The sequence below is a fragment of the Narcine bancroftii genome, chromosome 2, assembly GCF_036971445.1.
Source record: "Narcine bancroftii isolate sNarBan1 chromosome 2, sNarBan1.hap1, whole genome shotgun sequence".
Taxonomy (NCBI): Eukaryota; Metazoa; Chordata; class Chondrichthyes; order Torpediniformes; family Narcinidae; genus Narcine; species Narcine bancroftii.
The window spans coordinates 41,194,558-41,207,403 of NC_091470.1; the positions used below are offsets into that span (position 1 = coordinate 41,194,558).

Genomic DNA, 12,846 nt, shown 5'->3' on the forward strand with positions numbered 1-12,846 from the left:
GTTCCATCATTTAACAGACGCTGTCACAAGAGATTTGCCTTTCCTTTTCGTCTACCTCTATGACATCTTAGTGGCCAGCAAGTCAACACAAGAGCACAGACAATACTTGCAACAATTGTTCCAGAGGCTTTGGGATTTCAGCCTTTCTATCAACCTTGCGAAGTGTGCATTTGGCAAACACAATTGACTTTTTGGGACACAGAATTTTGAACACAGGCACAACCCTGCTTACAGACAAAGTATCAGCCATTCGGGCCTTCCCTAAGACCACTACAGTTAAAGGGCTACAAGAATTCCTGGGAATGGTTAACTTTTATAACCGGTTCATCCCAGTAGCTGCCAGGATCATGAAGCCCTTGTTCCACATCCTCACTGGCAAACCTAAAAAACTGCTCTGGTCTACAAAGGCCACAGAAGCATTTCACAAAGCAAAAGAGATGCTTCCAAAGGTAACCATGTTGGCCCATCCCCATATGCACACCCTGCTTGTGCTCATGTCAGACGCATCGGACATCACCGTGGGGGTGGTCCTAGAACAGAAAATCAGTGGTTACTGGCAACCCGTGGCATTTTTCAGCCGCTACCTATGCCTTCCTGAATTAAAGTACAATGTTTTTGACCGGGAGTTGTTGGCGCTTTATCTGGCCATCAAACATTTCAAATATTTTCTTGATGGCAGGCATTTTACTGTGATTACTGACCAAAAGCCTCTAACGTTTGCCCTTGCCAAGATTATGAATCCCTGGTCGGTGCGTCAACAGAGGCATCTAGCCTATATTTCTGAATTTACCTCTGATGTGTGGTATTTGTCCGGTAGAGACAATGTTATAGCTGATGCTTTGTCCAGGATAGAGGGTCAATGCGATTATAGGAGGGCTGGATCTCCAGGCTCTCGCAATAGTCCAACATGAGGACCAAGTTTTCCGTACAGCTATTATGGACCTGCTCTTAGCCGACGTTCCATTGGGCCCCGACCAGGTGAACATACTTTGTGATACTTCAACCCAAGATCAATCATCCCACTGTCTTGGCAGAGGAAACTTTTCGACCACATTCATGGCCTGTCCCATCCACCTGTCCACACAACCGTCAATCGTATATCTGGCATGGCTTAAGGAAGCAGGTCACTCACTGGGCACGAATATGCCTCTCCTGCCAGGCAGCTAAGGCCCAATGGCACACCCGAGCACTGCTTCAACAAAATCCACCTACAAATCAAAGGTTTCAGCATGTACACATAAATATTGTGGGCCTGCTGCCCATGCCCAGCGGTCAGTGATTGACAGTTTTACCCACTGGCCGGAAGCTATACCAATAATGGACATTACGGCTGAAATGTACTTAGACTTTTCTCTCGACCTGGGTTGCTCAATTCTGAGTACCAGTCCATCTAACCTCTGACAGGGGAACTCAGTTTACTTCAACCTTTTGGGAAAACCTGGTGAGAATTTGCGGTATGAAATTGCACCATACTACAGCTTACACCATACTACCACCCGCAGACTAATGGGCTAGTGGAACGTTTCCACTGGCATCTGAAACCAGCCTTGTAGGTGAGATTTAACAGGCCTCAGTGGGAAGATGAGTTACCGTGGGTGCTGTTGGGTATTAGAACGGCACCTAAGGATGACCTGGAGACTTCTTCAGCAGAATTAGTCTATCGTGCTCCACTCCTCGTACCGGATGACATCACTCCTTCTCCAGCCAAAGATAGATCCTCAGTTACAGAGGAATTACAAGAAACAAGATAGGTTCCCTGGCTCCGGTTCCAGCAACTCGTCATGGATCACCACCTACACATGTTCCTGCTGCTCTCATCTTTGTTCAACATCCATCCCTCACTACATTCCTGCAGCAATCTTACGAGGGGCCTTATAAAGTGCTGCAGTACGATGGATCTACGGTGCTATTGGACATGGGTGGTCAACCAGAACTTTATAACACAAGACAGACTGAAACCTGCACACATGGACGTTGCTGAACCTGTGCATGTCCCACCTCCGAAGTGCTAAAATACCCAAAGTTGGGACATTGCAGCTGTACAGTGATTCTGGGGAGGGGGGTTAATGTGGCAGACCAAGTGGCCACACAGCTGGACAGGCAGAATCGCTGCACTGAGTGGGTGGCACAGAATGGTGTGGGCTCCCATCTTTGCCCAGGAGAAGCTCGCGTTTACAGAACCGCATGGGTTGATGGAACGCATTGCTTTCCTGCTGGACATGTTGCTAGAAAGTCATTGACTGCAGTGTGCTACCTCGCTTCCCTTTGTGAGGCGCGCTGACATCACTCCCCTTTGTGAAGCACGCAATTGTTTAAAATAAAAAACAGTTGGTAGTTGATTCTTCTCTGGTAGCTGTGTTTCTTTGCTCTGCAGTTAGTACCACTAAAGATTAGCAAAATGCCTAACTTGTAAATACCTAAGAGATTTTTAAAGGAAAGTAAAACAATACGAAAATTGGCTGGTAAGAAACATAAAAACTGACTATAAAAGCTATTATATGTACATTGACTAGCAAAGGCAATCCTACAAACAGATGGGGATATTCACAACAGAAAATAAAGAAATGGCAGGGAGTTTACTGATAATTTTGCATACGAGTTAATTGCACACAACTCTAAACCTCCCAACAGGAATGAGAAACTGTCTATTAGTTAAAAAAATTAGCTGACGAGCTTGAAAGCTGATAAATCTCAAAGATCTGATGACAGTTTTGAAGCAGGTATCTTTGGAGAAGGTGCATATTCCAGTTATCTTCTAAAATTCTGGTGGTTTTTAGGGTATAACTTGTGGCCATGCCATTTCAAAAAGGGGGAGGGAGAACATGGGAAACAATTGACATTAAAGTAGCAGGGAAAATGAAAAGAATTGTATTAGTAAATTGCCATGATTTTCTATTTGATCTGATGCATATTTTTATGTTTGATACAGCTGTATTCTGTTAACTTGCAAGTAAAGAATGATGTGTTTACTTGGAAGAAGATCTGTAATTATGAAGGAAGTCCTCCTACACCAAGAGATAAACTTTCTTGTTGGGTACATAAAGACAAGTAAGTCACTAAAGCAGGTGTATTGTCATAATTGATGCTTTCTCTGTAGTTACTTTCTCAAAATATATAAGTTTTATGCAATGGATCCCATATATCAAATTGAGATAAAAGACTGGATCTTTTATTAAAATATTATCCAGAAAGCAATGGGAAGTTACTGGTACAATTATCTCATTACTGCATTGAAGTTTCGGTTCAAATTATGTACAGATGGCCCCTGTGTTTGAAGTTAGCCCGTACAGAATTGACATATCAGTAAATGTACACATACAGCACGGTAACAGGTTGTTGTAGCCCACATGCCTGTGCTGCCCAATAACACCCAATTGATCAACGATCCCAGTACATTTTTGAATGGTGGGAGAAAACTGGAGCACTCAGAGGAAACACATGTAGACATGGGGAGAACGTACAAACTCCTTGCAGACAGCGCAGGATTCAAATCCCGGCCACTGGCACTGTAATAGAGTGTTATGCTAAATTTTGCGCTATTCAAGATACAAAATAAAATTAATTCTCGCAGAATTTGTGAAAAAGTAAATAACACAAAATTAAATTTCTTTCAATATCATTTTGTAATGCACATGCAGATAAAGCAGCAGCATGTTATGGAGAATTGCGATTATAGACCATTTTCTCGGAACACACTAACTCCAACTCCACCCATTCGCTTGTAATTGTCTTTGGTGGGATATCAATTCACTAACCTCTGATGAAGTGGCTTAAAGGCATGTGTGCTGAACAATGGATCAATCTGTAGGCTATCTTGATTTGTGATCAAATTAACCTTTTTAAAGTGATAAATAAGCTTTATAACTTTTGTTCTAGTTAAAATAAACTATACATTTGTTTAAAAACTAGTTTAGTTTCCTTTGAAGAATATTTTGAACTTAAAAAAACCCATCAGGGATTATGTAATACATTTTTTTATGTGGTTTATCATTAATGAGTTGAATGGAACTTAGTAAAATGTATCAACGATATATTATTGCAAATTAATATGAGTGCATTTTTCCTGCTTTTTTTTATTGTGATAGGTTGATTTACTTTGGAGGCTATGGATGCAAGAAAATAAATGAACTAAATGATTCATTTGATGTGAATGAAGCATCCTGGGTATGATCTTCTTAAATTATCATTTCTGGAGATTTTTTGTGAACTGTTGTTATTCAGTAGGAATTACTGTTATCATAGATGTCGTCACAGCAACACTTTTTAGTTAATTTATTATGAAAGTTGCTTTGGAATCAAAATAGAAAATATTTCAAATACATTATCTGCCATTGCAAAGCTTTGCAGCCTTTCAATTTCATCAAAGTTTGGTGTAGCAGTTTGAATCTATCTGACATTGAATGTCCTAATTTTTAACCAGCAGTTTCAAGGTGGAGTTTGACTTTATTAAATGAGATGAGCAGCAGATCCATCCTTGATTTCTATCTGAATGTTGCTTGCTGTAGCAATTATGGATGGAAAAAACTCTACTGAGCAGACCCACAAAAAATGTGGATATTTCTTTGTCTTATTCTTATAAACATAAACATTTATGAATGCTTGTTTGCTTAATGCCATTTTATGGGACAATTAACTCTTTTCCTCATTGCCCTCAACAAACACAATGTGTATATGGTGAAAGTCTGTTGTACACCATTTATTACAAGAATATCTGTTCCAAGGTAGGGATTACTTTCCACCAAAATGGAATGTCATATGTATCCACATTTGTATGTTATTTCCCATCTCCTCACAATCATTTTGCAATTCTATGTCCCATGAAGCTTTCCTGCATTCTCCACACAGATCACATTGCTGTGCATCTTAATATCATCACCAAACTTGAATATATTACCCCTCTTATTTCCTCCTGCTACTCCCATCTCATGAATTGAAAGTTGATCAGTGGAACAACTAATCAAATTGCTGTCAGCTATGTTGCATATGATGGAAACCTGAAATTGTTGAAAATGTTCAGCTGGTCAACCAGCATTCTTGGATGGAGAAAGTCATCAGCTTCCTTCAACCTGATGCTACTGGACCTGCTAAGTATCAAGAACCAGGGGTCACTTAATACTTTGCCCCGGCTATCTGAGTTTCCAACTCCTTGAGTAATCCAGGTACAAGTACTTCATGGGGGATTAAAAGTTTGACCTGTCCACCCCCCACCTTTTAAGTCCGAAAATGCGGTCCAAAATATTTGACCATTATACAAGTATATTAGCATATACTTGATCTCAGTGATGTTAAATCTAATGAAATAACTAGAAGGATCCTTTGTATCTAGATAATGTTTAGGGGAAAAAAATCTTTAAGCTTTTAGTTTTCTTTTCAGGAAGAAGAAATGTTCTGGGGTTGGAATTATGACATCCATGTCTTTGATCCAAATATGAATATCTGGTACCAGCCAATAATCAAGGTACAGTACATTGAAACTGAAATCACACCATTAAGATTCTCAAGTTTTATGCTGCATAATGAATGACTAATCTTAGATTTTTTTAAAAGTTAAAATGTGTGCTGAAATATTCCTGTTTTAGTTTTAATTTTTGTACTTCTTAAGTGCAACTTGTTATAAATTTCATCTGCTTATAAAAAATATCTACCAACTCAAATTTTAGCTATATATTTGTGCATAAAGGGGGGCGTAGCAAGATGGCGTAGAACCAAGACGTGGGTTCTGTCTCTCCCTGGAAGGATTGATTAATACCCGAGTTATATAAATTGTTAAAAGTTAAAAAGTTCATTAAACTTATTAAGTATTGGGGCTGCAAGAAATGAAAAAAGGGAAAGGTCAGAAGCAGAAGAAATTGGTTATTAAAGTTGATGGTAAAAGTGAAAAATCTGGGCCTACTGGCCAGGAGAAGCACCAGGATCAATTAGGTATGGAACCTAAGCTGCAGAGGATGTCCTTGGATCAACCTGAAAAAAGATCGCTGTCTCTGGGGATTCGATCGACCAAAGATGGCACCGATGTCAGCCAGGATGCCCATGGAAGCAGCGCCGTCAGCGTAGTCTGGGAGAGGGGCGAGTTGAGCAGGGTAGCGCTGCGAGCACCCGTTACTAGGCAACAGGCCCAATGGGCATGCGCCCGATGTCGCGCTTCCGTTAAGTCCTGGATTGATTTCGGACTGCAGGGGGACCCGCTCCAAGTCGAGCTGAAGAAGTCGGCCCGACGTTGGATAGGGTTCAGACGCGCAGTATGGCAACCGGAGAGGATATTCTGGTTCCTGAAGATGAGGAAGAAGATCAAGAGTTATTATTGATGGCAGCTGAAGCAATGGAAGGTAGGCCAAGAACTACAAAAATGGCTTCTCCTTTTAAATCTGTTATTTCACCTACTTCTAATCCTTCACCTGGACCTGATGTGTTTAAGATATCAAGACTGAGAGACTATTTTGCATCTTGCGGTGCAAAAAGCCCAAGTTGATCAGAATCCAATAATGGTTCAAGGTAGTAGAGTTTTCTTTTACATGAATTTAAGTCAGGAGGTTATACAGCGACGAAAGGAGTTTAATCAAGCTAAGTCAGTGTTGTGGAAGAAGGGTTACAGGTCGACATTTAGATATCCTGCGGTTTTGAAAGTGTTTTATGGGCCATCTCAATTCAATTTTTTGAGAAAGCTCAAGATGCTTTAACCTTTGCTAATTCTTTACCAGATAACAAGCTAAGTTTTGATCTTTCCAAGAAGCCAGCAATCAACATTCCTAAAGACAAGAATGGAAATTAGAGTGAATTGCAGAAGATGGAGATGTTATAGTTGATCGATGTGGCGGAAGATATTATAAAGCAGACTGGACAATAAGTTTATGATTTTTAAATTTTTTTAGAAGTCCTGCTGGGAGAGGCAGATGACCCGATGAATTCAAAGTCATCTACTACTAGTGGTATCGACCACACCCGGTCGACAAGGGGGGTACTGCTTTGCAGTTTGGGAGGGAGGAGCGGAATTTTTGTGATTGCATTTGATTGTTAAGTTAGTAAGTAGGGGGGAGCTTCTGCTTTTTTTTCTTTATCGGGGATTTTTATTAGTTTAGAGGGGGAGCCGGTTTAATTGTAAGAGTAAATTTTGTTTACTCTATAGGTGATAATGAATAATTTGACTTTTGCGACGTTTAATGTTCGGGGGTTAAATCATCCGATAAAACGGAAACGTGTTCTGGATTATATTAAAAAACTGAAGGTGGATATAGCATTTTTGCAAGAAACTCATTTAACTGAGAAGGAATATTTGAAATTGAAAAGAGATTGGGTAGGACATGTGATTGCTTCATCTTTTAATTCTAAGGCCAGAGGAGTAGCCATTTTGGTAAATAAGAAAGTACTGTTTATTTTGGATTTTTTTTTGTTAATGAGGGTAGGATTTTGGTGGTGAATTGTAAAAAATTTTCTGAAGCCTGGACTTTGATGAATGTCTATGCACCAAATGAGGATGATGAAGCATTTATTACAGATACTTTTTTTAATTTGAACCAATCGACTGGAAATATTTTAGTGGGAGGGGACTTTAATTGTTCTCTAGATCCTTTATTGAATAAATCTCCAAAGACTGTGAAGAGAACTAAAATGGCAAAAAGAATTATCGAGGTAATGAAGGATTTAAATTTAGTGGACATATGGAGAAAATTGAACCCTACTCTTTTCACTCGGCACAGCACAATTCTTTTTCTACAATTGATTTATTTTTAGTTTCAGCTCAATTGCAGGGTAGATTTATGCAAGCAGAGTATAAAAGTAGAATTTTGACTGACCACTCGTTGTTGTTGGCCTCTTGTTTAGGTACTGAGAAGGTAGTAAATACTTACCGTTGGAGATTTAATGAGATGTTATTAAAAAGACCTGAGTTTATTAAATATATTAGGGAACAAATTACTTTTTATTTACAAATGAATCAGGATTCAGTACAAAGTAAATTTGTTTTATGGGATGCTTTAAAAGCATATTTGAGAGGTCAGATCATTAGTTATACAGCTAGAGTTAAAAGACAATATTTGATTGAAAGTCAAAATTTGGAAAAAGAAATAGAAAAATTAACAAGAGAATTTCAGAAGAATTCTACTTAAGATAACAAGATCCATTTATCTAAATTAAAATTACGATTATATATTGCAATCATATAAATATGAAAAAATGATTCAAAGATCAAAACAGCATTATTATGAGCTAGGCGAAAGAGCACATAAGGTTTTAGCTTGGCAATTAAAAATGAAACAAGCATAAGGAACAATTAATGCTATTAGGAAAGATTTGGTGCTTGCTTATAAATCTCAGAAAATTAATGAGGAATTTTTTTAGATTTTATAACAAACTGTATACATCTGAAAGTAGACAAAATACTGAGCAAATTGATTTGCTAATTTAAATTTGCCATTATTGACTCGGAAGGATATTAATGATTTAGATTGTCCTTTTATGGAATTGGAATTAAAGGAAGCATTGCAATTAATGTCAGGAGGAAAGTCCCCTGGTGAAGATGGGTTCACAGTGGAATTTTATAAAGAATTTAATGATTTGTTGTTTCCGGTTTATATGGAAGTTTTGAAGAAGGCAACTGAGGTGGGTTCATTTCCAGAATCGTTTTCAAGGGTGTTGATTACTGTTAATCCAAAGGAAGATAGAGATCCATTAAAAGTGTCTTCTTACCGACCAATTTCATTATTAAATGTAGATTATAAAATTGTTGTATAAGTATTAGCTAACAGACTGACTAATTATTTGACAAAATTAATACATGTTGATCAAGCTGGATTTATAAAGGGTCGATACTCAGTTGATAATGTCACTAAATTGATTTCTATAATTAATGCTGCTAGAAAACAAGCTAATCAACCAATGATAGTGACGTTAAATGTGGAAAAGGCTTTTGATAGGGTTGAGTGGGAATTTTTATTTAAGGTTTTAGAAAAATTTCAATTTGGACCGATTTTCACTACTTGGGTTAAAGCTTTATATATTAATCCTACAGCACAAATAATGACGAATGGTCTGATTTCATCAGCTTTTATACTATATCTATCAACAAGGGTGTCCTCTTTCACCAGCATTGTTTGCATTGGTAATAGAACCTTTAGCTCCTGTTAAGCAAAATTTGGATATTAAAGGTATTAAAGTAGATGAACAATAATATAAGATTAATTTGTTTACCAATGATGTTTTAATATATTTAACATAACCGAAAGAATCCTTGAGGATGCTGAAAAATTTATTACATCAATACGGTATATTGTCAGGTTGTAACGTTAACTCGGAGAAGAGCGAAATATTGCCGATATTAAATGAGGATTATTTAGATTGTAGACAGATTACAAACCCAACACCCAACCCCAACCAACCAATTTTCCCCTGCAACCGCTGCAACCGTGTCTGCCTGTCCCGCATCGGACTTGTCAGCCACAAACGAGCCTGCAGCTGACGTGGACTTTTTACCCCCTCCATAAATCTTCGTCCGCGAAGCCAAGCCAAAGAAAGAAAGAAGAAGAGACAGATTACTAAAGTTAAATGGTCTGATAAGATTAAATATTTAGGAGTTATAGTTAATAAAGATTACCACGACTTATATATTTTGAATTATATGCCTTTGTTGAATAAGATTAAAATTGATTTACAGAAATGGAAAGATTTGCCATTAACTTTAATTGGGAGAGTAAATTGCATAAAAATGAATATTTATCCTCGTATACAATATCTTTTTGAATCTATTCCATGTGGGATTCCGAAGAAATTTTTAAAAGAATTAAATAAAGCAATTTGATTATTTTTATGGAAAGGTAAATTATCTATGACTCTATGCATAAATTAACGTGGCGGTATGAATGGGGAGGACTTCAGTTACCAAATTTTCAAAATTATTATGAGGTGGCTCAGTTGAAATTTATTAGTAGGTTGTTTGATGTTCAACAATCACCGGTTTGGGCTAAAGTTGAGTTGGATCAAATTTTTGAAAAAGAAATGAGTCAATTTATTTACAAATGGAATCCTTTGTTGTTACAAAAATATAATTTACCAGTATTAAGACATATATTGGATATTTGGTATAACCAGGATCAGCTTATAGGTTCTAAAGGGAAAATTTCGATTAAATCACCGTTGTACCAGAATAAATTAATTCCATTTTCTTTAAATAATCCTTATTTGAAAAATTGGAAATTGAAAGGAATTAGTATTATACAGGATTATTTTGAGGTAGGTAAATTTTCTACATTTAATAGATTACAAGAGAAATTTGGTATTTCTTCAAATTCTATTTTAGCCTATCATCAAGTTCGAGATTTTTTGCGAATACAATTTGGTAAGGAATTAATTTTACCAAGTCAATTTAAGTTTGAGATTATAATGGTTGGCAAGGACAGAAAAGGATTTATATCAGATATGTATAGATTGTTGAAAGAAAAGATGGATAAAGTTGGGATAGATCGAATAAAAGAGAAATGGGAGAAAGATTTAGATATTAAATGATCTTGGGAGGAATGGTCAAATATGTGTACAGACAATGTTACAAAATTAATTAATGTGAGATATAGTATGGTTAATTATAATTTTATTCATCAGTTATATTTGACTCCTGAGAAACTGAAGAAATATGGATTTAGACCAACAGACTTGTGTTTTAGATACAGAGAGAAGACAGGTACTTTTGTACATTGTGTATGGACATGTAAGAAAGTTAAATTTTTTGGGAAAAAGTTATTAAATTTCTGAGAGATTTATTTACAATTGATTTGCAAATGGATTCAATGATGTGTTTACTGGGATATATAAATGCTATTACTTTGGGATTGGTTGATAAGCCACATTTGGCATTTCTGCAGTTAGAGTTAGCGGTTGCAAGAAAATGCATAGCGATAACTTGGAAAAATGATGTGGAATTGAATATACAAAGATGGCATAATGAATTACAATCATGTTTAATGGAAAAAATATCATATAATTTGCAAAATAATTATTCTTTCTTAAAATGTGGAGTTTGTATTTGGATTGTATGAGTATTGATCTTAAGTAGGAGTTAAGTAAAGAGTTGGCACGTTGATTAATTAATTTTAAATGTATATTTTTTTAAGGTGTCGAGGGGTGAGGGAGGGAGTTAAGATGTAGTAGTTAGAGGGGGATGGGGGGTTATTATCATTATCAGTATTATTTTTTATGGTGGGGAGCTGGCTGATGGAGGACCTCAGTTTTCTTCAGGCTGACTTCCAGGCCAAACATTTTGGGCACACAAAACTCAAAACGGTCAACCAGTTTACCTATCTCGGCTGCACCATTTCATCAGATGCAAGGATCGACAGCGAGATAGACAACAGACTCGCCAAGGCAAATGGCGCCTTTGGAAGACTACACAAAAGAGTCTGGAAAAACAACCAACTGAAAAACCTCACAAAGATAAGCGTATACAGAGCGGTTGTCATACCCACACTCCTGTTCGGCTCCGAATCATGGGTCCTCTACCGGCATCACCTACGGCTCCTAGAACGCTTCCACCAGCGTTGTCTCCGCTCCATCCTCAACATTCATTGGAGCGCCTTCATCCCTAACGTCGAAGTACTCGAGATGGCAGAGGCCGACAGCATCGAGTCCACACTGCTGAAGATCCAGCTGCACTGGGTGGGTCACGTCTCCAGAATGGAGGACCATCGCCTTCCCAAGATTGTGTTATATGGCGAGCTCTCCACTGGCCACCGTGACAGAGGTGCACCAAAGAAGAGGAACAAGGACTGCCTAAAGAAATCTCTTGGTGCCTGCCACATTGACCACCGCCAGTGGGTTGATACCGCCTCAAACCGTGCATCTTGGCGCCTCACAGTTCGGCGGGCAGCAACCACCTTTGAAGAAGACCGCAGAGCCCACCTCACTGACAAAAGACAAAGGAGGAAAAACCCAACACCCAACTCCAACCAACCAATTTTCCGCTGCAACCGTGTCTGCCTGTCCCACATCGGACTTGTCAGCCACAAACGAGCCTGCAGCTGACGTGGACATTTACCCCCTCCATAAATCTTCGTCCGCCAAGCCAAGCCAAAGAAAGAAGAAGATTATTTTTTATGCTTTTCCTTTTTATATATCTGTATTTGTATCTGGTATTTTCTTTTTTTTTGGTAATATTTTGTAAAAATCTTAAATAACATTTTCCAAAAAAAAATTTGTGCATAAATAATTTTGTTCAATACAGTTTATTTCCTCATTTTCCCATTTCTCTAAATTCATGTTAACTAACCCAAGTGAAAGCAAGCTGATGCAATTTAATCACAAGGAAGAATGGCTTTGTGGATTTGATCTTAATGAATATGGTATATCCTGAACACTTTGTTGTTTAATAGGGCATATCTCCACGACCTCGAGCAGCTCATGCATGTGCCACCCTAGGGAATAAGGGTTATTTATTTGGAGGAAGGATACTGGTGAGTGGCTTGTGGGTTTTCAAATTTCTGAGGTATCTTAAATCTTGATATCTTCGTGAAGCCATTTTGTGAAACTCCTGTGTGCAAATTAAAGCAAATCATAATTAAAATTAATTATATGTCTATAATGTTAAAGCCTAAAATGCACCAAAATCACATCAGAATAGACAAATCTTCTTTTGGTGGTGTGTTACAATATTGATATTCACAAAAGAAAATGCTCATTAACAATGTAAATTTGCATACAACCACATTGTGATTAGCATCCAAGTTCATCTATTAGTTGATTAAGCTTCTTCTGGTTTCTGCCTTTTGAAAGAACCCTTAGTGTTGCTTGGCCCATTTTAACCAAGTTCCTACTCTGACTACCACAAATTATACAATTGGTAGTATTCTTTAAATAAACTATAAATGT

At 37.6% G+C, this 12,846-nt stretch overlaps 1 protein-coding gene across 12 annotated transcripts in view; it reads left to right on the plus strand.

The window, feature by feature from the left end:
- LOC138753421 (kelch domain-containing protein 1) overlaps nt 1-12,846 on the plus strand; it is a 121,277-nt gene that overhangs the window by 56,188 nt on the left and 52,243 nt on the right. For 11 of the 12 annotated variants that reach the window (XR_011351156.1, XM_069916387.1, XM_069916384.1 and 8 more), the window contains exons 4-7: nt 2,930-3,048; nt 4,086-4,164; nt 5,375-5,458; nt 12,351-12,431. Coding sequence is in view for 11 of the 12 variants with exons in the window: in XM_069916387.1 (XP_069772488.1) it covers nt 2,930-3,048; nt 4,086-4,164; nt 5,375-5,458; nt 12,351-12,431 (363 nt within the window). In the remaining variant the exon portion in view is untranslated. The remainder of the gene's footprint in view (nt 1-2,929; nt 3,049-4,085; nt 4,165-5,374; nt 5,459-12,350; nt 12,432-12,846) is intronic. The other variant, XM_069916386.1, reaches the window with a different exon arrangement.